Below are 25,275 nucleotides of genomic sequence, written 5' to 3'. Positions count from 1 at the left end.
CCCTCCATTTAACCTAACCTTTTCCTTGCACAAACTTGCTAGCAGAGTTTATACCTACGGCTCCAAAGAACCGCTCACTGCCTCCTGTTTGGAGGAAGAGCTAAATAACCAACTTATGGGCGAGAAATTAGGGCTACAACTAGAGCACATTTTAATTTCACGGGTGTATTACCACTGCAAAGGTATGGCCTCACTTTCAGCTAACTTCCATTCCCAGACGAGATCCAAGTTATTGACAACCACACAGCACCCCAGGAGCTCTTAGCACTGATATACACAAATACATATATACACAAATAGACACACATACACGAGTAGTTTGCCAGTGCCGTGCCTGCAAGGAGGTGACCGGCCCTCCACCGGCACGGAAGAGGCAGGGGCAGGGAAGGGGACAGGACGGGGGCAGTGGCAGAGACAGGTACAGAGGCAACGGCAGGAAAAGGGCAGGGGCGGCGCTGGAGCAGCGACGGGGACAGAGGCAGAGGCAGGAACGGGAACAGTGGAGGGGGCAGGGACAGGAGCAGCATTAGGGGTAGGGATGCGCAGCGGCACGGATGGCAGGGGCAGGGGCAAGGACGAGGAGAGGGCCAGGAGCAGACACACGTGCAGGACAACGGGCAGGGCCGCTGTGGGGGCAGCGGCGGCACAGGGGAGCAGCGGCGGGCACAGGGGGAGCAGCGGCGGGCACAGGGGAGCAGCACAGGCACAGCCCCGTCCCGTCCGCCCCGCCCCCGGGCCCGCCGGCGCTCCGGCCCCGCCCGCTCGCGGGGAAGTGTCGCTGCCCCAGTTCCGGCGAGGCGGTGGCGCCGCCGGGACGGCACCGGGCATGGCGCTGTGGCTGCCGCGCTCCCGGGACGCGCAGCGCCCCGGAGGAGGAGGGCGAGGAGCGGGGCAGGCTCCCGCCTGCCACCAGCGTCTGCCGGAGGTGCAGGTACAGCCGTGCTCCCCGCGCGGGGCTGGCGGGGCCGCGGGCGCCTCGGCCCTGCGGGGGAGCGGCGGGGGACGCGGGCACCGCGCAGGGCGGGGCGGCGCTGCGGGAGGGCCCGCCCGGCGCCCGGCGGGGACGGGGGGGGAGAGTCTGGCGTCTGCCGCCGGCCCTGGGTAGCGGTTCCACCTGGGCAATCGATGTGCAAGGAGCTGGGCTGGAGTCATCCCAGCATCCCTGTGCCTGAAGAGAAGATACACAGGCAGTGTGTTTCGCTGTTGGCCAGGGCAAGTCGGCGATTTATAAACACGTTGTTGGGAATTCTGTGTGTTCTCGCAAGAAGCTGTCATTACGTTACTTTTGCAAAGAGTGGGATTTTCTTCTTGTTATTGCAGAAGTAAGGATGCTGTAATTCTGAAACAAAGCTGGGACAAGAACTTTGATGTACCTGCACTAAAGTTTCCTTCAGATAATCTTTTTTCAGCTTGTCCTTCGCGTGCCCCTGCCAGAGGTTATCAGCAGTGCAGATTTCATAACATGGCACTGGAACGCTGAGGAACTAATGCATATGGATGCTTTCTTTTTCACTTTTGGTGGAAAAGGCATGGCATATGCTATAGAGGATAATTTCTTAAATTACTGAGCGTGAATTCCCAGCACACTCCTGGAAGTAATATAAGCAGAGTTGCTTAAGACGACATTTTTCTCTCCCAGCTATGAGTGATAACCTCCTCAACAAATTTGACCAAAAGGAGCTTATGTTTGTGCTGGGCCTCAGCCACTCTGTAACTTAAATTCCACTTTCAGTGTCGGTTCAAGGGAAGAAGATATTGGCCATCTGTTTAGTACTAATCCATACGGGAATGCAGGCAGCAGCAGTTACTTTACTGTTGTGATCTGACATCACCAGAATGATACTTTCTTCTCAGAAGTGTATATTCAGAGTATTGTCACACTTGGCTGCTGCTAATGTTGCAGCCTAAAGATAGCCAGAGGGGTTCAGCTGTGTCAAAAGTATTTTTACAGTCTGGAGACTTTAACTGATAGCAGTACATGATCCAGGAAATACCCTTAACAAAGTTAAGGTGGCTTGAATTGGAAATATTTTTGTACAAAACACAGCTGTGCAATGCCATGCTTCATTACTCTTGCTGATATAATGCTGCATATCTAAGGTGCCTTCCAGGTGCATTACTATTAACTTTGGGATTTAGGCCAGTCTGCTTCTATACAAACTGTAAACAGACAATTTTCCCTCCATAAATAGCATGTCTGATTTTCCTCACAGACATACAGCCAGGGGATTGAATTAGCCTGCCAAAAAGAAAGAGAGTTTGTCAAGCACTCTGTAGAATGCACGTGGAACCTAGCAGAAGCCCAGCAAAAATTTGGTAGCTTAGCATTGCATAATTCAGAATCCTGCGATCAAGAGTCTGCTCAAGCGAGGACAGAAGCGGCAGAGTTGAGATGGAGAGAGGAAGAGTGGAGAAGGAAAGAAGAAGCACTGAACCAGAGGGAAAGACAGAATTTATGGAACGCAGATCCTGTTAGTAAGGAAGTATTTAATAAGGTATGACCCATATTGGTGTGCATGGAAAAAAAGTCTTAGGCTCTTTTGTTCATTCTGGTTGTTACTAGTCTCTGAGTGTATTCTGTGTCTAGTACAGCACAAAAATGGAGTATGTCCCTCATCTTTTTGCCTGCGAATATCATGAAACAGATCCTCCTAGAATCTATGCTAAGGTACATGGAGGACAGGGAGATGATTTGGGACATGGATTCACAAAGGGCAAGTCCTGCCTTAACCAACCGAGTGGCCTTCTATGATGGAGTGACTACAGCAGTGGCCAAGGGAAAGATTACAGATGTCATTTATCTGCCTCTCTGCTCTGCCTCTGTGAGATCCCCCAAAGTGCTATGTCCAGCTCTGGGTTCCCCAGTACAAGAAAGACATAGATCTGTTAGAGCAGGTCCAGAGGAGGGCTGCAAAGATAATCAGAGCGCTGAAGCACCTCTCCTATGAGGACAGGCTGAAAGAGTTGGGGTTGTTCAGCCTGAAGAAGAGAAGACTGCTGGAGAGCCCTTATTTACCTTATTGTGGTCTTTCAATACTTCAGGGAGCCTTAGATGGAGAGAGACCTTTTCATCACACCCTGTTGTGATAGGACAAGGGGCAATGGCTTTAAACTGAAAGACAGTAGATTTATATTGGATATAAGGAAGAAAGTTTTTTATTATTAGTGTGGTGAGACGTGGGAAGAGGTTGCCCAGGGAAGCTGTGGATGCCCCATCCCTGGAAGCAACAGAGTTCAGATTGGATGGGTCTTTGAGCAACCTGATCCAGTGGAAGACAAATGTCCCTGTCTGTGGCAGGGAGGAGTGAAACTCTGATCTTTAATTGTCTCAGCCAACCCAAAATGTGAAACTTAGTTTGCTTCTAATACTGAATACTATAATACAGATTATTTAGCACAAAGTTTTTTTATAGTAGAATCTCTGCTTTGATTTAACAATTTAATTTAAACAGCTAGCACATCTCCTAATTTCACTGATTTAGCTGCATCCAGGATGCAGTGTACATGGTTCTTATCACTGACACATCAGTAAGTTTCCATCTGAGGACAGAAGTTTCTCAGAGACTATAATGAGACTTTAAAACTCTGTTATGAGGTAATGCATATTCTAAAAGAAAACCTTCTGAAATATGATGTGACTCTAAAATTAGAACATAGCCCTTTAAATAGTAGCATATTAAAATATAATATTCCTTTATATCACTAAACAGTATGTTTGGAGTTTCTGTGATAGTACAATTTTTCTCTTCCTCAGAGTTTTATTAATCAAAAAAGAAAAGAAATAGAAGATGAAGCTGTGTCTGAACCACTTATGCAAAAACATGAACAAAAGATTAGACACTTTGGTGAGTCTGCTTTTCCAACATTTTGCAGTCCCTACAGTATTTATGTTGGTTTGCTCCTTCTTGTATAGAATGAATGCTAACAAATGAAAGACCTGGATAAAGACTGTTCAGCTCTATTTTATCAAGACAGATAATAATTTAAAAGTGAAACAAGGTGTTAATTGAAGAAACTTGTTAATTCCTGTGACCAACAAGAACTCCAATTGAAAAAATAATTAAAAATTAATACTCAACTGAGCTTAAGATGTCCTGGTTTCAGTTGGAACAGAATTAAACTCTTTTCAGTAGCTGATACAGTGCTGTGTTTTGGATTCATTATGAGAATAATGCTGATAGCATAACGATGATTTGGTTGTTGCTCAGTGGCTCTTACTGTAAATCAAGGAGTTTTCATTGTCTCATGCACTGACATCAGGTGCACGTTAAGTACATGAGAAACTGGGAGAGAGCATGGCTGGGACACCTGACCTGTACTGGCTAAAGGAATGTTCCACACCACAGGACACCATGCCCAGGATATAAATGAGGGAGTTGACTGGGAGGATCCGATCATTGCTCAGGAATGAGATGGGCATCAGTCAGGGGGTGGTGAGAAGCTATATTGAGTGTCGAGTGTTCCTCTTGAGTTTTTTCATTCCCTCTCTCTGTCCCCCCACGCCCTTTTTCTCCCCTCACCCCTCTTCTCTGTCCCTCTCCTCTGCTCTCCCCCTCACCCTCCTGCCGTCTTCCCTCTTTTTCATTACAATTATTATTAATACCAGATGAAACCAGGACAGGCCATGAAAACTACAATTCTAGCAATTTTCTCTGCTGTTCAGTGGGAAAAGGCAGGGACATTCATGGAAATACAAGTCGTGTATAAAAGTGCGTGGGATTGTCCATAGCTCTCTCCTTTTAATAAATGTTTTTCTGGCATCTGTTAAGCTACAAGGGTAATGACTGATTAATGGACATGTTTGTAAACACCTACTGAAAGTACGTGTGCTATACTCAATTATCCACTAGGTGTCACTGTAGCTCTGTCATAATTATTGAACGCAATTAAGCACAAAGCTGATCTTTCAGTAATCTGTAATTTTGATGGTTCTCTAAAGTGCTTTCCATTCTTAGTTACAGGCTGGTTTCAGACTATAGTATAGTGTAGCCATATTTGGAATTCCAGAACAATCAAGAACAGGATGGAGTTGGCAAAATTGAATTCTTTCAACAAACTTGTTTTTACTACGCTATTTGGCTTCTAAGGCTCTTAAAAGCTGTTTTTAAGAAAAGGCTTCTAGCCCTGTTAGCCTTAGCAAGCCTTGCAAGTACCAGGTTGAGGCACAATGCTGTCAGGGTATGCAAACAGCAGTAATAGGTGCAGGTTCTCTCAAGGACCTTAACTGCTCAGTGTAATGATAGTGGAATCAGAAGACATCTGCCCTGCCATGCACTTCAACAAGAAAAAAAAGAGGCTTCCTTGCAGGCTTCCTAGCTGAGAGTTGTGTAAAAGTACTCTTTATCAGATTAAACTGTGACAGAAGCAACCTTATTAAAGAGGATGATACATTTTTTCGTACCTCCTAAATTCAAAGCCATGTTGTTATTTTAATTTGAAATACATAAGTACATTGTAAAAGCAACAGTACATTAACACTTTTTGAAGTCTCTTGTTCCATGTTAAGTGGTGCCAAGGGGCAGTCTGGACTTCACTAGTGCATGAGTCCTGTTTCTGAATCCTGCTCTGGCTTCCTCCAAGCAATAAAGAACTTACACAGAATAACTTGAAAACAGGAAGAAATATTAGCTGTTGCTTTCTATTTAGGGATTTGTTTGCTAGAATTAAGATGAGCTTAGGTCATTACCACTGAATGATCTTTAGCCCAGTTATGATGATACGATGATGGGTAAAGCTGTACATCTGGTACCTGTTGCCAGTAATGATTGTCAGTGATACTTGAAGGACAATTTTAAGTGGTCTAAGTATTTAGTTCTGATTTTTAAACTCAGCTTGTTACATGAAGGTAGTATCATGATACCGCAATTCAAAGTTCTAATTAACTATCCAATACTGATGTGGCTTTGTTTTTTGAGATCAAGCTGTTCGTGTAATTAATTTCAATTTTTCTAAAAACCTAGCAAATCATTACTTCCATTTTTGATGTATTACCAGTTCTGTTCTTTGCATTCTTATTTGTGAACATTTAAAGAATTTGTGTTTGTCAGAATCACTGAAAGTAAATCTCTATCCATTAACTTTTTAAGCTATTTGAAGATGTAACAGATACCCACACCACTTTAGTGTGTATGAGAACTGATTAACAATAACTTATCAGTGATGCTAGAGATGCGTGACTGTTATAATCTACTTTTAGTATTTCAAAGTCTAATTATACCTCCTGGTAATGCTCTTTTCAGCATTTATGCATTTTCAGCATTTATGTATAAATCCCCCAAATTTAGCTGCATGCTGTCATTCTGAGGTTAGTGAACTGCAAAGTTGTTACATATACTGGGGTATCAATGCAAGTAACTCCCTTGCTGCATTAAATCTTTTATCCATTTCAAATGTCTTATCTATATTTCTCTTATTAGGCATGCTGAGCAGATGGGATGATAGTCAAAGGTTTTTGTCTGATCACCCATACCTTGTATGCGAAGAAACATCTAGATATCTCATGTTGTGGTGTTTTCATCTGGAAGCTGAACAGGTATGAAGATGTTTAAATTCTTTGAAAGCATATGGTTTCCCACTTGCACTGTAAAAAAGGTGACCAACTTGATCAGCTGTTTAACTGTTCTTTCCTTCACTACTTTGTTGATAGTGCATTGTCACATATAAGTTTAGTTACAGCTAATTATAAGTCCCCTTGCTTCTGTAAGCATCAATTCACATCTGTTTAGGAACTGGAACAAAAGGAAATCATGCTCAATTTTAGAAATATAATCACAGGAATCTTCTTTAAGTGATAAATTCAACTTCTTTTTTTTTTCCAGAAAAGAGCTCTGATGGAGCAAGTAGCACACCAAGCAGTTGTAATGCAGTTTATTATAGAAATTGCCAAAAGCTGCAATGTGGATCCAAGAGGATGTTTTCGTCTCTTTTTCCAAAAAGCCAAAGTAAGTCAACTTGGGTAATGATTTGAGAAACTCTTGATGTTGGACAAGGGATCAGTGTTTTAGAGGTTTCTTCTTAACCATATGAGGCTATATAACTTGTTGACTGACTTAACCTTATGGGAAGGTGTTTTGTTAGCAATTATTTTCTATACAAAATCATTTATTGTAATTCCAATTCTGAAAATGAAAGCTTAGTGGATTTTGCTTGTTCCAGGTGGAAAGCAAGATGCAGCAGGGGGACAATAGGGGTATTATAAACAAGTAATAACTAAGTAACAACATCAAACACAGACCAATTTAAGGACTGATTTTTGACTAATTACACTGTGTTTTCAAAGTGTACTTACGTATTGTCACAACTTTCCATTTTATATGTAGTTTACAGTGGGGCCCAAAATAGTGTCCCTTTCTCATTACTGAAATAGAGCAATCCAGAGCTGTGCGGCAGAAATATGGGAAAACTGAAACTGTGGTTTGCTGTAGACTGCACTATCTTCAGTTATTCGAGACTGATGGATCTAGTATTGCCTAAAGGGGCATAGTTGAAATGTGAGTCAGCTTGTGCTTTACTTTTGATCAGAGGGTTTCAACAAGCAGCTGTTATTCCAAGGGTACCTTCTGAATTGGAATAAATGAAAGGCTAAAATTAGATTTAATTTTACATGTCCTTAGATAAAATCAATTACTTCTACCTATAAATGCTGGAGATTGTCTTAAAAAGAAATACCTGAAATGTGGTTTTGAATTGACTAACATTATTCTTGAGTTGTTCACAGTTGTTATTCCCCAAAAGGTAGTATAACTGCATTGGTTTTTTTCAGCACTGTGCATGCTTGCAACCCAAAAGTAAATCTGACTAAAGTGCACGTATTTAATTATTCTCTTTGCAGACAGGTGAAGGCTATTTTGAGGCCTTTAAAAATGAACTTGAGGCATTCAAGACGAGAGTGAGAATCTGGTCACAATCACATGGCTTTCAAACTATGTTACTACATGATCTCAATGTCAATCCTGGTTGTGTAGGAGAGAGGACATCTTTTTTACAGGTAGGTTTATTATTTCTAGAAATTAATTTAACTAAAGTAAGATTAGGTCTTGTCTTGAGAAGCTGTACCTTTCCAACATATAAAGAGGATTGTTCCTGGAACTGCTAGTGCTTGGGATATAGCATGCAGTATTATTAATACACAGGGCATATACAGGCTTTCTTTTTACTTGCTAGAATTCAGAAAGCATCAGCATAAGGTCAAAAGCATATGTTTGTTCAGTGCCTTTACATTTTGTATTCACTGTCTTTACCACAAGCAATGTAAAATAACTAGTCCTATTCATGGGATCATTCTGGTAAGTCACACAATCATGGAGTGGCTTGAGTTGGAAGGGACCTAAAAGTTCATCTTGTTCCAACTCCCCTGCCGTGGGCGGGGACACCTTCCACTAGACTACTTTGCTCAAAGTCCCACCTAACTTGGCCTTGAACACTTCCAGGGACCCCACAACTTCTCTGGGCAAGAGACGTCAAGCTTAAGGAAAGTTCTTTTTGTGATAAAAGCAAACTGAGCATACTTAGGTCTTTCTTAAAGTTCTAGTTATGGCCACATTCTAGAATGAAGATGCAACTTCAAGGATTGTCAAAAATTAGGTATTAGGGAAGGTGTCACAATTGAAAGTACTTATTCCAAATAATTTGATTAAATTATCTCTCATGTAAGATGAAACAGCTGAATTTTAAGTAAATGTGCAGTTAGGTGCTAGAAATATTAAGACCAAACACAAGCTATTCCAGCAAATTTTAAAAATTCTTGACACACTGATGGTTGATGATTTTTTCAGAGCTTATTTTCTTACTATTGCAAATTTGTCCCATCATAACATGGACAACACAAACTGTTTACTTAAACTAAAATCTGTTTCTCACTCACTCTTTCTTTCTCTGTATATACAACTGTGGAGAATTAAGCTGTCAATTTTTCATCTGTTGCAGAACACAGGAGATCTACAAGGTTCCATAAACACAGATGTCTGCAGTCTGAACTCTGTGATACAAAGAGATGAAGAAGAATCAAAAATGATGGACACATTATAGTTCTTTTAAGACTGAGGCCAAGTACTCCTTTATTTCCCTTTTTTTTTTCCCCCAAAGAAACAAACATGGCTATTTTCTTGACACTTATTTTTCTGGGTACTGCACTTTATTTTTGGTGTCAGATTTTTTGTTGTTTTTTGTTTGGTTTTAGGGAGAAAGGGATTTTGAAGGGTGGGTAATTGAGAAAAACTTGTAATATTGTTTGAAAATGTGCTGCTAGGTTTTTGGTTGTCCTTGAAGAGCAGGGTTCTTATATTGCTGAATGTGAAACTGGATGTGTTTTCTGCTACTAACCTTGCCTTTCATGACTTTAGAAATTAAAGTTAAAAAAAATCTGCACAAATACAATGTTTACAAGAAGCAGCAGATTCTTGGTAGAATCTGCTATTGTCTTATTACAGATGTGGACATGATTTACTCTGAACATTGGAGATTGCAACTGTATTCATGCTACCTTGCTGACAGTATAAGCTCTCAAATTTGGTTATCACTAATAGCAATAAATCAGTATCTGGTATGAGTATTTCTGATCTGAATGGATTAGATTAAAACACTGGCTTTCTACCTCCATTAAGGGGATATAAATGTAATATTGTACCTTCATTAAACGTAACTTGGTTTTGTCCTAACATGTAAGCAACACTTGTGTACAAATGAGTGCTGGGTTGTATGATTTCTGAGAGTCTGACTCTTCTTGTTCATAAGGCTAACTTTAGATTCTTTTTTTAAACCGAGTGTCATTATGGGTAGAAGTATTGGATGGGGTGAACTTGAGGTACAAGGGTCAGGCTAAGACTTCAGTTTAAACAAAAAGTTTTGTCACAGGTCATACAGGGTAAGGTGTCATGTGGCGTTTGAAAGGTCCCTCATATGCTACCAAACCAAAGTGGGTTTCGACATTTGTCAACTCAATTAAAGTGGAAAATCATTGAAAGCTTCCTGTTTGAGTAGCTGGAAATCCAAATACTATTTCTAGACAAGGCCTTCCACAGAACTTCTGCAATCCAGAACTCTACTGTGCTTTTCTAACTTGCTGCTGTTACAGCAGGTCTGTCTATAAAAATATGTACTTCATTTGGAAGACTCCAGTGAAGACAGCTCATCCCTCAAATAACGGTATCAGTACACACACTCCATCCTTTACTGTATTGTTCGGATTGTTCACAAGGTCTGGGAGGCTTCTTGGTTTCAATAGTTCAATGAATACAGTCTACCTGCAGTTTTTAGTTCAGGCAAAACAACAACCCAGGCAATGCTACAGGCTGTGGGAGGAGTGGCTGGAAAGCCAGAAATGACCTGGGGTTCCTGGTTTACACCAGCTGAACATGAGCCATCAGTGTGCCCAGGTGACACAGAAGGCCAGTGACATCCTGGTCTGTATCAGAAATAGTGTGGCCAGCAGGACCAGGGAAGTGACTGACCTCCTGTGCTAGGCACTGGTTACAGGAATCCTGTGTTCAGTTTGGGGCCTCTCACTCCATGAAGGATGTTGAGGTGCTGGAGCGCGTCTGGTGAAGCAATGGAGCTGGTGAAGGGTCTGGAGCACAAGTCATACTAGGAGCAACTGAAGAAGCTGGGGTTGTTTAGCCTGACGAAAAGCAGGCTCAGGGAAGACCTTATTGGTCTTCACAACTATCTGAAAGCAGGTTGTAGCCAGGTGGGGGTTGGCCTCTTCTTCCAGGCAATTAGCAATAGGATGAGAGGAAACGGCCTCAGGGTGTGCCAGGGAAGGTTCAGGTTGGACATCTGGGAGAATTTCTTCATTGAAACGGTGGTCAGACATTAGAATGGACTGCCGAGGGAGGTGGTGGACTCCATCCCTGGAAGTGTTCAGGAAATGACTGGACATAGTATTCAGTGCTATTTTCTAATTGACATGGTGGTGATTGGTCAGAGGAAGTCTTTTCCAACCTTAATGATTCTATGAAAAGCCATGCTGGAATCCAGGAATCTTGAGGTTTGGTTACAATAGAAATAGGGAAAAGTCTAAGTCTGCAGTCTGTACCAGAGTATAGACTATTAGTACAATAGTCTGTATTGTACTAATTGGTACAAATGCAGCAGCAGATCCACAGACAGAAGTAGCTTTTCATGTGCTCCATAGCATTCTTTGGCAGACAGACTGCAGATAAAGCAGCAAGCAGCAGCTCTGTCCCACATGCAAATTGAAGATAACCAGCTTCAGTAAGATTTGTATTTTTCAAGCTTGACAGATACTCCAGAAAGGATAAGTAAACACTGACACTGCTTCCTCCTTATTAATTAGTTAATTATTAAGGGAAACTAAGGGAAAACTAGGAACTTCGGGTTGTTTTTTAACTGAATGTTATGTGAGGATAGTAAGGGCAGTGTAGCACAGTGACTTGCAATTGCTACCATTAGGAGTAAAGCCATTGATCTAGCAACCTGTGGTACACTAAGAGTTATTTTTTAAGTTTCTAAGGGGATAAATTGGATGGTGTGGGAATAAGTGTCAGATAATAAGGACATTCCTTCTCCCTTCCGACTCACTGAAACTTATGTAGGCTGGCAAAAATCCCCAATCATCACTGCGTTTTACTGAAATCAAAATGCTAAAATCAGGGTAAGCAGCAAATCAGGATTTCGCACTGTAATATGGTACCTACTGTTTTCTAACCATGACTTTAAGGAAGTTTATCTCTAAACTCAGTCTGCAGTCTCCATATAGACATTTCTGAAGAGGACAGTACAAGTGGGCTACCTTTTTGGCAAGCTTTCTTTAAAATGTAAGGAAAACTGATTGTAGTGATAGCTGCTTACTGTATTGCTCATTTATAGTAATGGTAAAGCTTTACAAATTCTGCAATGACCATTTTTTTTTAGATTCAAACATGTCTCAAAATTGATAGTGCTAAAACTTGATGTGAAAAATGCAGTCCAAGGTATGTCAACATCACAGCTCTGCAGCTGCCTACAGTCACTGCAAAAGGAGATTGGGACCTGCATTACTAGAACAGAGCTACCTTCAGACATTGCCTAGACACAGTTGTTTGTTTCTCAGGTTTTGCTGACTCTTCTTTAAACTCTTGATCCCAGCATAAAAAAAGGGCTGGGAGAGTTCACTGAAAAACAGCAGTGTCTGCATTTCCTGGGCTGTCAAAAAGTGTGGATTGTGAAGGTTTGTAATTCCAGTTATCTAGTGAATAAGTAAACACAAGAGCAGGTCAGAGACAAGAATCTCATGAAAACCAGTCCAATTGCTACAATAAAACTTGCTATATAATATGCCAAAGTTAATAATTTAACCACTGAAAATCGTGGCACTGGCATCAATGGGCAGTTGTTTTCAGAGATGCTAGAAAAGACACAATCACTAGTCAAGATCATCTAGCTGTAGCTTTACCAGATTACACTTAATCTGTTCAGTATCTGCTGTCTTTTTACTGATAAGGTCTTAGAGAGAGGCTTTACCAAATGTGTTACACATCATTGAAACTATTTCCTGTGCCTGCAAGGTAGTTGCTCTGAGGGCAGAAATATAAACTTAGTAATAAGACAAATTCATCCAAGCAAGTGTTAAGTGTAATTTAAGCCAAGCAAAACCAACTAACATCTGTGGAAGCAAACTTACAAGAAGATGACTCTTCTGTGGGATCAACCCATCTGTAATGCCAGTTCTGGTCTGAAATGGCTTTTTGCAGAATAGTGGTCATAGTTCTCCACAGCTTCTGGCTAGCCCCAACTTATGATGCATTCAAGAAATGTGCTTTTATATCCTCATTGTTGCTTCATTTAATGAGTAAACCAACCCACGTGCTTTCTAATTAAGCTGTATTCTGAAATGTGTTTCCTACACCAGTCAATGTTTGCAAACATATTTTCCAAATAAGAGACACAAGACTAGCTGCTTTTATTAAAGTTAGTTACTATATTTTAAAAATTAGGTATATTTAATATAAAAAATTATAGCACTAAAGTGAGAACCACAGGCATCACAATTCTATCATAATATAAGTTAAAGACAGCATTGGACTTTAATTATTGATCAGTCTGGTAGCTACGTGGAAAAATCCTTGATGGCTGAGTCTCATGTAATCAAGAGTGAGCTATGACAGATGAGCAGAAGTCTGACCTATTTTCACCTGGGAGTGGCAGCATTTTTCTGGCTCACATCTGGCAACTTGGTTTGAAGGAAAGCATAGATATGCGGCCAGATCTTATTGGTTTCTGTTCCAGAAAAGGATTTCAATAACCCTTTTTCCCTAAGAAAGAAAAAGAAGAAATTGTTACAGAAATCAAATTATTTAATTGTCCCAAGACCTCCACCTCACTCCAAGATTGCCCTGGCAGGAGTGAGCATTTGATTTAACACCAAGAACAGCCATAACATTGGAAATGCAGGCTGGGCAGTCATTACTCTGTTCCTCAAACAGCGACCTATTTGCCACATCAGTTCACAAAACTGACTGCTGTCTGCAGGGCACTTAACAAGCAAGATAAAGATAAGCAGCAATATAGTCATATAGCACATGCTGAACAGCAGTCATCCAAACAACTGTTACTAACACAGGTATTGTAAAGTTGCACCTCATGGATGTGCATCAGAACAAGCAAGATAACCGGGCACAATTGAGTTATTCTGAATTAGTAGCTAGTTTTATCTGTATAGTATGTTATTATCAATAACAATAGCTTAGGCCTATGTCTTACTGCAGTCTTTCAGGTATTTTCACTTCAGAAATCTAACAAAATCAGGAATACCACTGTCAACCTAGAAAAACTTCTTTAAAACTTAACCACCAAAGATGGAGCCTTTAATCCTGGTAGCACATAATGAAGGATGGTGGATATGGAGATAGAGGGAGGACATGATCCTACATGATGTTGTCAGACTATGATTTCTTTGTCTAGGCAAGTTAAGAGTAAAGGTCTACATGGTGACCTGCTATTATCTGTAAATTAGCACTGTGATACCTGCTGCTTTACATCAGTAGAAACTGTGTATCATTTTATCTTAGTAATTTGTTATCACTCCACAATGCAAATTACATGATTCTTAAATAGCTTCTTATTCCCAAAGAGTCTTGCTAGCTGGGCCCGTCACAGTCCTGTTCTTGAACAGACACTTTTAAATGCTCATTACACAGTTTCTCTATTTGTGTGTTGCTTCTTGATCCCTTGCACTTGTTAGGAGGGTTTCTACTTATACATTCAGAAGACAAAATACTGTTAAGATCTTCCAAAAAAAAGGAACTGTCTCTCTTACCTTACTCATCAGAGCTGTGTTGCTCAGAACAGTACTATGATGTATTGAATAATGCATAGTGCTCTTTATAAAGCTGAATATGGCTGTGGTGACAGGCTATTTTAGTATGCAGGTTCCTGAAAAGGTCCCATACAACAGTGGAAAACATACTCATTCTACTGGGTTGATTCCATTTTGAAGCCAAGAAAGCTGCATGGCTAATCACACCACATTCAGTGTTGCAGAATAAGATATTCTGTAACTGGAAAGATCTGTTCATTGCTATGCTAGTGTGAAATGAGCTTTAGAATGTGGAAGAATAGATTTTACTACTTACCGATAATATTCTAAAACAGGTTTTGTTTGTGCATCATAAGCCTGCAGCCTCCTACTAACCGTCTCTGGCTTGTCATCATCACGCTGAACAAGTGGCTCACCAGTAATATCATCGATGCCCTAATCAGAGTTAAAAGCAAACACTGGAGTATATTTCTTATTTCTGTTTAAGTATGTTTTGTGTAATTTTCTATTTAAATTATGATCAGCTGCCAGTTAGGGTGTAGATTTCTGCTTATAAAGAGAAAGGCAGCTGCTCGTATCTTATCTGCAATACAAGTTGTTGACTTTCCAGTAAAACAGTCCGTTGGTTAGAAATATTTTCTCAGTATTGCCAATGAATATTATCACAGTAACTTGACTAATTTGTCCTCTGAAACATTCGTAGAATATAGGGAACACATAGACAAAACCTTCATGTACAAGGGAAAACAATATTGTTGGTAATACATTCCTGCTTAACAGCAAGTAAGAGACCAACTGGACCTTTGTTTGACAATACTAAAATGGGCAAAGGTTTTAATGGGCCTTTGATTTTAGATTGCAAAATGGAAGAGTTATCATTTGGCAACAGCTGTATGAAAATGGCGTAAAAGCCAGTTGAAGCTTTCCCTACGGAAGTAGAGACCTAATGTCTGAACTATAATCTCTTGTTCCTATGAACTAAGTAAACGTTTTGCAGGTCTGTTAGATAAAACTGTATTTCACTTGTTCAGCTCTATTCCATGGTTTCAACTTATATATTGTAATCTACTATGTTGTGATGTGCCTTCTAACTAGCAAAAGGTAAAGCAGTGTTCCTAGTAGCACAGCTCTGGCAGCTGAAGCCTGCTCTTTGGTCTGATAATTCTCTGTTGCAGCTTGCCTGTGCTCTTCTGCAATTAAAAATAACCATGATTTTAAACACCTCATTTAAAGCAAAACAAAGGCAATGTTTTCAGTTGCTCAGTTCCAGTGCTCACCTGCTATTTCAAGCTGGCCTCTTTCCCTACAACACTGAAATCCAAAAAACTACTGAGCCTGCTGTGCTTCTGTGTAAGTTATTACAACAGCTTCCAGGTGAAATGTGATGCCAGAACAGCTAAGTTATTTAGAATTGCAGATGAAATACAGCTTAAGCTTCTTCAAAAACCTTAAGGTAACAATGTACAATCCTTATCTTCAAATTCTGCTTTAGGATATTTCACCTCTTGGATGTATTGAGAAGCTTCCCTGACTTGCAAGTTTCTACATCCAATTTTGCAGTACAGCAGCTCTTCCCTTGAAAATACCCATCCTATTTAAATATAAACATGGGGAAAGCATTAAGTGTATTCCTCTAACTGATGATTCTGTGTGCCTCCCAGATACAAACAATGACTCCTCTGGAGGACCACAAAGGAAACTACATTCTGGCTTGTACAGGCTGCAAACAGGCTAAGAATATGCCCAGATCCTATGCTAGTCTGCGAGGCAGACAGTGTTCCAGCTTGAGTTTCTACCAGGTCACTAACATTCCCTCAAAGGCAGGGTGTTACCAGAAAGATTCTGTGCTCCTAAGAGATGAAATGAACCCTTTTCTTCTGAGCCACTGTGTTTTGAAACAACATATGCAAACAACATTTTACTGCAACTACCAAATGCAGCATTTATTTAGTGCCACACCAACATATATTGCTTACCTGCACTTTGGGAGGACTGAATTCAAGATTGTAGACTCTGCCACTGGCAGGGGGGATCCAACGTGCTGTGAGCCGACACTTTATGGTCTCAAATGGCACATCTAGGTCAATCACAGTGTCTACATGACATTCTTTATCCAGGGCTTCTGCCTGAGCAACTGTTCTGGGGAAACCTTTTTAAAGGAAACAACTCCATAAAATTCCAAAAGCAGAATTACCTGGATTCAGTCATTAGAGAAAATAATTGTCAAATAGGGGAAAAAAAGCATTATCATGCTCTAAAGGTTAAAGAGACATCAGAATTCCCATGTATTTTTCAGTGTATTGTGGCATTTTAACTTGTTAAACGCCTCCCAGCTTTCATTTCCTCATTTCATTTAATCATCTTCCCAAAAATGTAACAAATAAATGCAAAAAGACCCCATACTCATATGTACCACATACCACTACATTGCATAAAAGCACTGTATATGCACTTGGAACAATAAAAGCTCCAGTGAAAAGCTTCACTCAGATGTCTGGAATAACTTAGAAACATTTGTGGCATCTCTTATTTCCACAGTTGTGCAAGTCTGGCTTAAGGCGGTTACCAGTACAAAGCTGTTTTATTCAGTTGCAGTAAGCCAAATATATTTACCAGAGGCAGCCCAGGATTAATTATATAAAGTGTAGCTTTAGAAGGGGTTCTAGAAGTTCTAGGTATCAAACTGTCCTGGGGTATGATGACTGTGAGAACACTCGGGCTGAACAGGAACCTGTCTTTTCACTTAAAAGATACTGCATTTTGCCCCATGACCTCTATAGCTCCCTGTTCTGTGCTTTTCAACTATTAGAGAAACTTAAGAAGGGGTGCAGTAGGAAACAAGGAATAAGAAGATCAAGGTCTCCACAAAGAATTGAAAATGAAAAATTGAGCACAAGAACTTTGGTGGTCAAAGTTACTGCAGAACGTGCTATTGCATGATAGATTCACTGAAACAATGCCCCTACTGACAAAGCTCTAGCATAGTCTCATGTAATTTTCATCATACTACACAAGCAAACTTCTCCATAAAGGCAAGTACCAAGAAGCACAAACTTCAGAAACTCTTCTTGAATAACATTTATTGATCAGTCCACTGCCTGAGTAAGGAACAAGCAAAGAACTAGCCTTACAACAGGAAAAAAAAAGTCTGAAGGCTACTGTGTCTGGTCTAAAACATGATAAAAGGAAAGAGCTAATTAACTCAGACAAAGCTCTTGCTTGTCTTAGTTAAGTCTCATGCAGCTGGTTTGCATCACAGTCATCAGCTGCCCTCATCCTGTTTTTCACACACTCATACTATCTCATGGAAATGCTTCTAAATGTTAAGAGCAGAAGGAGAGCTTCAGGACTACTGTTCTTACTGTTGCCAAGCTAGTCGGCCACCACACATCTCAGTTATGCAGCTGGAAAAGGAGTTTGCTGTGGGACTGAGTAATGAGAAACTCCCTCAACAAATTAAAATGCCTTTACAAAAGCACTTCATTGAAAATAAACCAGTGTTTGCTGCACACAGTGTTTTCTTGATACAGAAAAAAATCTACAAGATTGAATTATGAAGATTCCAGGAACACAGAGAAAAGTGCCCTAAATTATACCACACATAAATCTAAACAGATTATAACCACAGAGACATATGACTTAGACTGCTACATCTGCTATGATTCTAGAAGCCACCAACCTATCATAAGGCAGTAAATGGCTATTTGGCTAAGTGAGAATACAAGCAGTTCAGCAACTCTAGTTTGAGACAGCTGACCTCAGCTGTTTGTTCTGCATTACAGTTAACAAACTAAAGATTTCAGATTAACATTTTTCAACAGAACAGTGTTGTTCCTACAAAGCCTACTATGCCAGATCTACCCCGGGTGTAATTCACTGAGTCTCATTCCAAATACCGATGCAGACAAAATTTTTGCTCCAAAAGTTTAAAGGCAGCAGCATGTCAACATGCAACAGAAACTGACCTATTCTCCTATGGTTTTCACACAGCTGCCAGTCTGTGCAGCTATGCTGCTACAAATCCAGATCCACAAGGCTGGAACTCTGCATACACAAGCCCTGGAACTAAAGAAAATAACCCAAATATCTGCAGTTCTTTGCTTTATTGATTAGGTTTCATTGTGCTGTTCACTGTGGAATGAAGCCTAGAGAACAGAACCCAACAGCAAGAGACCTTTTAGAGCACTTAAGCAGTGGTTTTGTTAGTGATTTATTACACACCACACCACTGCAGTACTTTTCCATACTTACCTTGTTACTGCATCACATGCCTACCTTTCTATTTAAATAATTACTCAGCTCCATCCTTCAAAAGTTTTCCATTCCCCAAGGACTTTAACAAAAAAAGTCTTTAAAAAAAGAAACTTCTCAATGAATCAATATCATAAAAACTAACAGAACTGCCAGTTTTGAAATTTTACTGGAATATTGAACTACCCTTTTCAACATGAGTTAAATATCCCTGTAACGTTCTGAAGGCAGGATGCACCTAAAGCATCTTTCAGCCAAAAAAAACTGGGGCAGACAAGCTGCTGAAGGTTTCACAAGCTGGCAACAAGCGACCAAAGCACTCCAAGCTTTCCAGACCAGATTTTCTCTCCATATACAGTGATATCCAATATGCTAACTTACCATCCAACAGCCAGTTGTACTGATCTAGACCTTTTAGCTCAGTCAGCATTAGTTGTGTCATGATGTCATCTGGAATAAGCCGCCCTTGATCAATGTAGGACTTGGCAAGGATTCCCACTTCTGCGAAAGTAAGAGAAGTTGCATTACACTATCTCTGACCTCCAGCAAGTAAAGACCTCCCACAAGCCTGCAAAAAAATTTGTTTTGATCAGGATGGCAGCGAAAAATTGTAAACAACACAGACAGTAGGCTTGCTCAAATTAAAAAACCAGATGATCAGGTAGGATCTGACTGTGCAAATGTTTATACAATTCATTTGATCAGTTTGACAGATGGCAACAGTGCAGAACACACCTCTATCCCTGCACCCTCTGAATAAGTTTACTAGTAAGTATTTGAAATATTAAGTTCATAAGACTAAAACTGGGAGAGGCCATTAGGCAAAAGAGTCTTCAAAGTAAGAAATATAAAGGATACAAGTTTATTAATATATCAGCCCTCAGATTTCCTGTAAAAAAAGTTATTTTCTCAGTTAGCAACTAACTTGGACTTCACTACGAAGAGAAACATCTTTGGCATTTAAGAGAGTAGTGTGCAGTGGGACATGCTTGCCAGATACGTATTTTTATGATTACTAGAGTTACAAGAGGATGTTTATAGATGCTGTAAACTATTTATGGGAGCACACAGACACTAGTATTTTCCCATGGAACTGACTAACCTTTAATTCCAGTCATTTAGCCCACTGGCTCACTAAAATTACATCCACACATCATGGTTCTGGGTATCACACCATGCTCCTACCTGACAGGCAGTAGCATGCTGTAGTTCACCCAAATAATGGGTACAGCCAGGAAGAAATTCAGTTGTGTCACAGGCACAAATTTGGTCTCCATACCTTTCATTTACAAAACAATTACCCAATTATGTTAAGTCACCCAGAGCAGCAGCTAGACAGGTTTTATTGTGGATCTGCAGAAGCCTTTACTTGCAGCCAATTCAGATCTAGTTACAGAAAACTAAGCAGAAGAGAAAATGGGATGGACTGACATACCAACACAAGATATAACCACTTTCAGCAGAAAGCAGTGAAAAATGCCAGTCCTGTCACTCAATGCATGGAATGTGCAGTAGTACAGAGGCTCTTCTTCAGATAAGGCAACTGAAAAGTAGTAGATGCAAACAGTAGCTTTGCTAATTACAAAAAAAAAAAAAAACAAACAAAAACAACAACAACAACAAAACAAACAAACAAACAAAAAACCACACACAAAAAAAACAAACAATGAAGAGACAATTTCCCCTTATTGGGTATTCACATCTGTAGTCAGGCTTGAAAAGCCTGAAGACCATGAAATAGCCACTGAGTCTGCCTGGGTCTTTTCCCTTCCTTCCTTCTTCAAGGTCGGCAAGTCATACCTCTTATTACTCTAGTGTGCTTTAAACCACGTCCCCTGAAAAAGTAGACTGGGAGGTGGAATAAATCTTCTCTAGATAGTTTAATGTGTACTTGATGCTTAAATCTACTACTGATTTAGGTTACAGCATTGCTCTAGCCACAATGATCTAAAAATATGTGCAAGGCAAGGTTCACAGAGAACAGTTTTAACATACTTTGGAAAGATGATGTGGTTTTGGGCTCAGAGAGGTTCAGAATACAGCAAGCTGCAAGGTCCTATTATTAGACCAACAGAGTTGGAAACATACTGCCTCTTACCTCTCTCTACAGAACTCAGGTAATTTAGAAAGTTACTATTACAGAAGGAAAAAAATAGGCAAAACTACCCTCAGAGTTACATATTAGGACAAAAGGTTTGTACACTAGGTCACAGCTTTTTGTTGTTGTAGTTATTTCCCTGCTGTTGGGAGGGAGATGTTGTGAGGTTTTGTTGGTTTTATTTAGTTCTGGTTTTTGTCAGCTTGGGTCTGAAACCACTACAGGCATGGCAATTTTTGGAATTAAAGGCAACACAGGTTTCTTTTCTTTCTAGGTGATAACAGGTATCCACGTTTCATGTTTTTACAAAAGACTGGCATGTTCAAACCACATTACAGCAAACAAGCTCTAGCCATAATCAGACAATAGTTTCCTTAGCACTAGAGGTGGTCACAGACTCTCCACTCTCCAAAGCAGCAGAATGTGGTAATAACTGCAAACTGCTACAGCCACATCTTCAACAGGACTTTTCAACAGTGTCCATTTTCACAAGACAGCAAGTGCCAAAATTTGCACCATATAACTATTGTTAATTATACCTAATTTTTCAAGTGTTTTAACTGCCCATCTTAGACATTTCCCAAAGAACAGAGAAATGCTTTTATTATGATTAAAACTCAAATGCTTTGCCTTGACTGAACTTGTCAAAGCTCTCTGAGTTGCCTATCTGTCATTCTCCTGTCTTCAGTGTACTACTTATTCCTGCTACCTCATAACTTCAGCTCAACCCTTTGGAGACCATTTCTGCAACTAGTGACTGACATTCAATGAAATCACAATAGAACTTTATCTGGGTTAATTAGTGAATGAAAAACTCTGTAACAAATTCTGTTAAGTTCTATGCCAGCCAAGTCAGAGAAAATATCACCACTTACACCCTCAGCTGGCATGTCTCCTCACATTCAGGGTTTTAACATGTCTGCTACATTTTCATTTAACACCTTTGCTCTGCTTCACATTCTGTCATCTGTCCAACCCACCTAGAATTCTTTGCCTATTCACTTCTTTCCACCACTTCATGGCTCCCTCCTCAAATCAAGCAATGCAGTATTTCCTCTTGCAATTTTCTCTTCTCACACATCCTTCAGCTTGATTCTGGTGCTTTATGATCTTGCTTCCAAGATATATTGAAAGAGCACAAAACTTAAAATATTTAGTAAACTCCAAAGCACTTGGTAAAAATAACACATTTCCTTCATTTTCCAAAATGGCCCCACTAGGTCTTACACTGAAATGTCATAACAGAACAGTTTTGTGACCCTTGGTAAATAAAAACTTTTGATTGTGCAACCAAAAGACAGAAATAGCATTAATATGATCAGATATGCCTGCACAGGTGGTGTTCATAGCAAATGGTTAACTTGTGGATATTAATTGTAGTAAAGCTGGCCACTGTGCCAAAGTCATTGTTCTTACTGGGCAAACAGAATTTGTGTAAAGAGATGTGGAAATCACATCACAACTGATTTTGCAATGCAGATAATTTTTCAACTTCAAACACGCTTATGAGTTTCCAAAAATAAACAGACTGCCAGTTACCCAAGGGTAATACTACTGTCATACTCACAGGTGAATGTAATACTCTACAGCTTTAAAGTGTTGGAAATAACAACACTCTTACTTCATCATATGCAACCTGAAATGGTTCTTACAAGGTTTCTTACCCCACCATGAAGAAAAGCAGGCATGGAAGTCAGGAGGGGACCTTTCATCATTGCAAAAATTCACCACAGATAGGGGCTGTGGCATTTCAACAGAGGCCAGAGGTCAAGCTAGGACTACAGAGCAAGAATAACTCACACAATTACCTCATACAAGCAGTACTATATGCAAACACAGACCATGCTGCACCCTAAGCACAATATGAACTTGTAAGACAATAATAATAATAAAAGCATAAGATAAGCAGTTTGAAAATTTTGCCCGTTTGGTTTTGGAAAGCACCACTACCACTATGCCTGGCTGTCTGGGACAAGGCTTTCTAACTTTGGAATAACTAACTTTGGAATAGCTGTTAATAATTCTAGGTGCCTCTACTTCTAGCCATCAAATGGAGATCTGAAAAAGTCTAATTGCCCAGAACTCTTCCCCTTGCCCTACCTGTTAAAAACTGCATTTTTCCCTTTTAAGATGCCTCCAGCTAGAAAAACTATCAGAGACTTAACAGAGCTGTAAGAAACATCTACAAAAATTACTGTGTGCTTACAAAAAGCACCAAGACGAGGAATCAATGAGGTGTAACAAAGCAAGGAAAGCGAAATAACCCCAGATAACCCCGTACACCTTCACAAAGAGGATGCCAAATGACAGCTCGTAGAGGACCCGCGGCTGAAGATACGAGGCCTACTTCGGTGGCCCCCGGCCTCCAAAGGCGCTGTGTGAAGACACCCAGCCCCTGCCTGGGTGAGGGGGGAGCACAGAGCTGGGACTGGGTAACAGCAAACGCCCTTCCCGGAGGGAGAAGGGAGGGAAGGAGGCTGGGGAAGGACCGCGTGCGCGGGGCTGTGCCGCGCGGGGCCCCCGCCGGGCTGCGCGGGGACGGTTCCCGCGGAAGGGGGGGAAGAGGGATCGCACACCCCCCACCCCGCCCCGTCCCCATTCCCACCTGTCTTCTTTTGCATGTTGTCCCTCAGCAGGTCACCGCTGGAGAGGTGCTTCACGCCGAAGTGTTTGATAATCCGAGCGGAGACGGTGCCTTCCGGAGCCCGGCGGCCCCATGATGAACGGCGCGCAGCAGCGGCGACACCACCATGCTGCTCCTGCTCCCCTGCCGCTCCGGCCGCCGCGGGGGACGGGCAGGGGCGCGGCAGCAGCGACGCCTTCCCCAGGAGCGCCGCCTCGGACCGCGGGAGCCAAGGCCGGTCCTCCCAGGGAAAAACATCGGCGGCTTCTCTGGCTGTCAATCAGGGGCAGGAAGGAAAGATCCTTTACGTAAATGCACGGCAGGAGGGAGGGATAAATGAATAATAATAATAATAAAAGATAACTGAAGCAAATTGCATTTTAGAAAGTCGCATCAGATCGCATTAAGGTCCGAACTGGACCTGACCAACATTCCTGGGCCCCTTTGCCCGGGAGACCCATTTTAGCTGCTCCTGGAGCCTGCTGCCACTGCCCCTGCCTGTGTCCACTCTCAGTCACAGAATTACGAAATCATTTACGTTGGAAAACACCTCGAAGGTCACCGAGTCCAACAGCAATCCAACTCTGCCAAGTCCACACGAAACCACGTCCCAGTAATTGACAAATAACGCCTTTTAATATCCCCAGGGATATTAAATGACACCCCGATTTCCCCGAACTATCACAAGGATTTCCTAGACCTGGGACATGACTCCTTACCTGGCTGTCACCTGATGACTGCTCGGCTGCTGACACGTCCCGTGGATGACCCGACCCGACCCTGCCCTGCCCAAGTGCTCTGAGGCTGCGGCTGCCTGCTGTGCTCAGCTCTCGGCCCACCCACCCCCACGCCAGCAGCTCTGTTTTTGCTGGTCTCTAACGAATAAGCTCCAAATGCCTGGCAGTGGGAAGCTGCATTTTTAACGAGCTGCGCCTGAGCTTTATTTAACATACATGATTGTGAACAGCTTCAGGTTGTCCGTCTTTTGGCCAGTGTTCTTCCAAAGGACACATAGAACTCCTTTCCTACAGATGTGATTCAGTGATTCTCAGCTAGGGCAGAACACAATGTTTTCGCCAAAACAGAAGATTGTTCTGTCTCCTGAGTGTTCGTTGTCATGTCCACAGCTGGAGAAGTGAGCCTTCTTGCTAAAGGTTCTGGAGATGTTGATGGATCTCGACCACTGTGAATCAGAAGAGCTGCAGTGAAAAAGTGATCCCACAGAAAGGAGACCCAACGCCAAAACATTAATGAAATTCAGCTTTCTGTTTTGAAACTTAGTTTCATTTCAGTGGTCTTACATTGAAGCAAGTAAAGCAACAAGAATACATTCAAAAGTATGTTTGATACTTAAGGACAATATGGAAATGGGAATATAGCCCCAAAACTGCCCAGTCAACAAAATATATTGCCTTAACAATAAAGTAGGAAGGCACTGGCTTAGCACGGAAATCTTACTATGAGCATAAATCTTATTATATTGAGCAATGTGAACCTCCATAATTGAACCTAGTAATACCTCTATTCCAGAATGGAGTAGGGCAGCAACAGTGAAACATTCAGGGCTTTAGCAATGTTTCCAGGGCAACATTTTAGTCCACCAAAGCACCACAGTCTTAAACAAAATTTGGCAACACAAAGCTATTCAAATGTTAGAAGTCGTGCTGTTCGTTTGAAGCTCCACACTTCATAGACTTCTGAATGGTGAAGTCCACTAAATGTGTAGACAACAATCAAATGTCCCTAAAGAAAGTATGTGGGAAAATGGAGGTATTATATGAAATAAATCTCCAGCAAATAACTAGACTTATCAGAGAGATTGTTAACTCTTATCTTCAATGCCATCATATATAAAAACCAGCAATAATTTATCTGCCTGTTTAAGATGGGAACCTGAGATTCAGCCTCTCTACAGGCACTGTTGAGCAGCTCAGAAAAATTCCAGAGAGGAATGCTAAAATAATCCCACTGTTAAAGACTATTTAGCAACCTCTCTGAACGTCATAACAGATTCACAAAGAAGGAGTGGAAATGAATAGAAAGGCATTT

The 25,275-nt window shown here is 41.1% G+C and overlaps 2 protein-coding genes across 2 annotated transcripts; one reads left to right on the top strand and one right to left on the bottom strand.

Moving 5' to 3' along the window:
* Window positions 1-805: 805 nt before the first annotated feature.
* Window positions 806-9,656, top strand: CDC37L1 (cell division cycle 37 like 1). The gene is made up of 7 exons (XM_018070482.2): window positions 806-931; window positions 2,214-2,495; window positions 3,755-3,845; window positions 6,417-6,532; window positions 6,819-6,941; window positions 7,832-7,987; window positions 8,926-9,656. The coding sequence occupies exons 1-7, from the start codon at window positions 827-829 to the stop codon at window positions 9,025-9,027; spliced, it is 975 nt and encodes a 324-aa protein (XP_017925971.2). The 5' UTR covers window positions 806-826; the 3' UTR covers window positions 9,028-9,656.
* A 3,237-nt stretch (window positions 9,657-12,893) lies between these two features.
* On the bottom strand, window positions 12,894-23,722 carry AK3 (adenylate kinase 3). Its single transcript, XM_018070382.2, is given in 8 exon segments — window positions 12,894-13,250; window positions 14,571-14,689; window positions 16,231-16,403; window positions 18,887-19,006; window positions 19,941-20,048; window positions 23,209-23,300; window positions 23,302-23,324; window positions 23,326-23,722. Coding segments are annotated over 8 exon segments (918 nt in total). The 5' UTR covers window positions 23,485-23,722; the 3' UTR covers window positions 12,894-13,126.
* Window positions 23,723-25,275: the final 1,553 nt, after the last annotated feature.

Source organism: Manacus vitellinus, unplaced genomic scaffold, assembly GCF_001715985.3.
Source record: "Manacus vitellinus isolate BGI_N305 unplaced genomic scaffold, ASM171598v3 scaffold_18_pilon, whole genome shotgun sequence".
NCBI classification, from domain to species: Eukaryota; Metazoa; Chordata; class Aves; order Passeriformes; family Pipridae; genus Manacus; species Manacus vitellinus.
This window is presented reverse-complemented; position numbering and strand designations above follow the sequence as displayed.

Coding starts and splice junctions, on each gene's coding strand:
- CDC37L1 (XM_018070482.2), top strand. CDS start 827: ATGGCGCTGTGGCTGCCGCGCTCCCGGGACGCGCAGCGCCCCGGAGGA. Junction 3,846..6,416: donor ACAAAAGATTAGACACTTTG/GTGAGTCTGCTT, acceptor TTCTCTTATTAG/GCATGCTGAGCAGATGGGAT. Junction 6,942..7,831: donor TCTTTTTCCAAAAAGCCAAA/GTAAGTCAACTT, acceptor TTCTCTTTGCAG/ACAGGTGAAGGCTATTTTGA.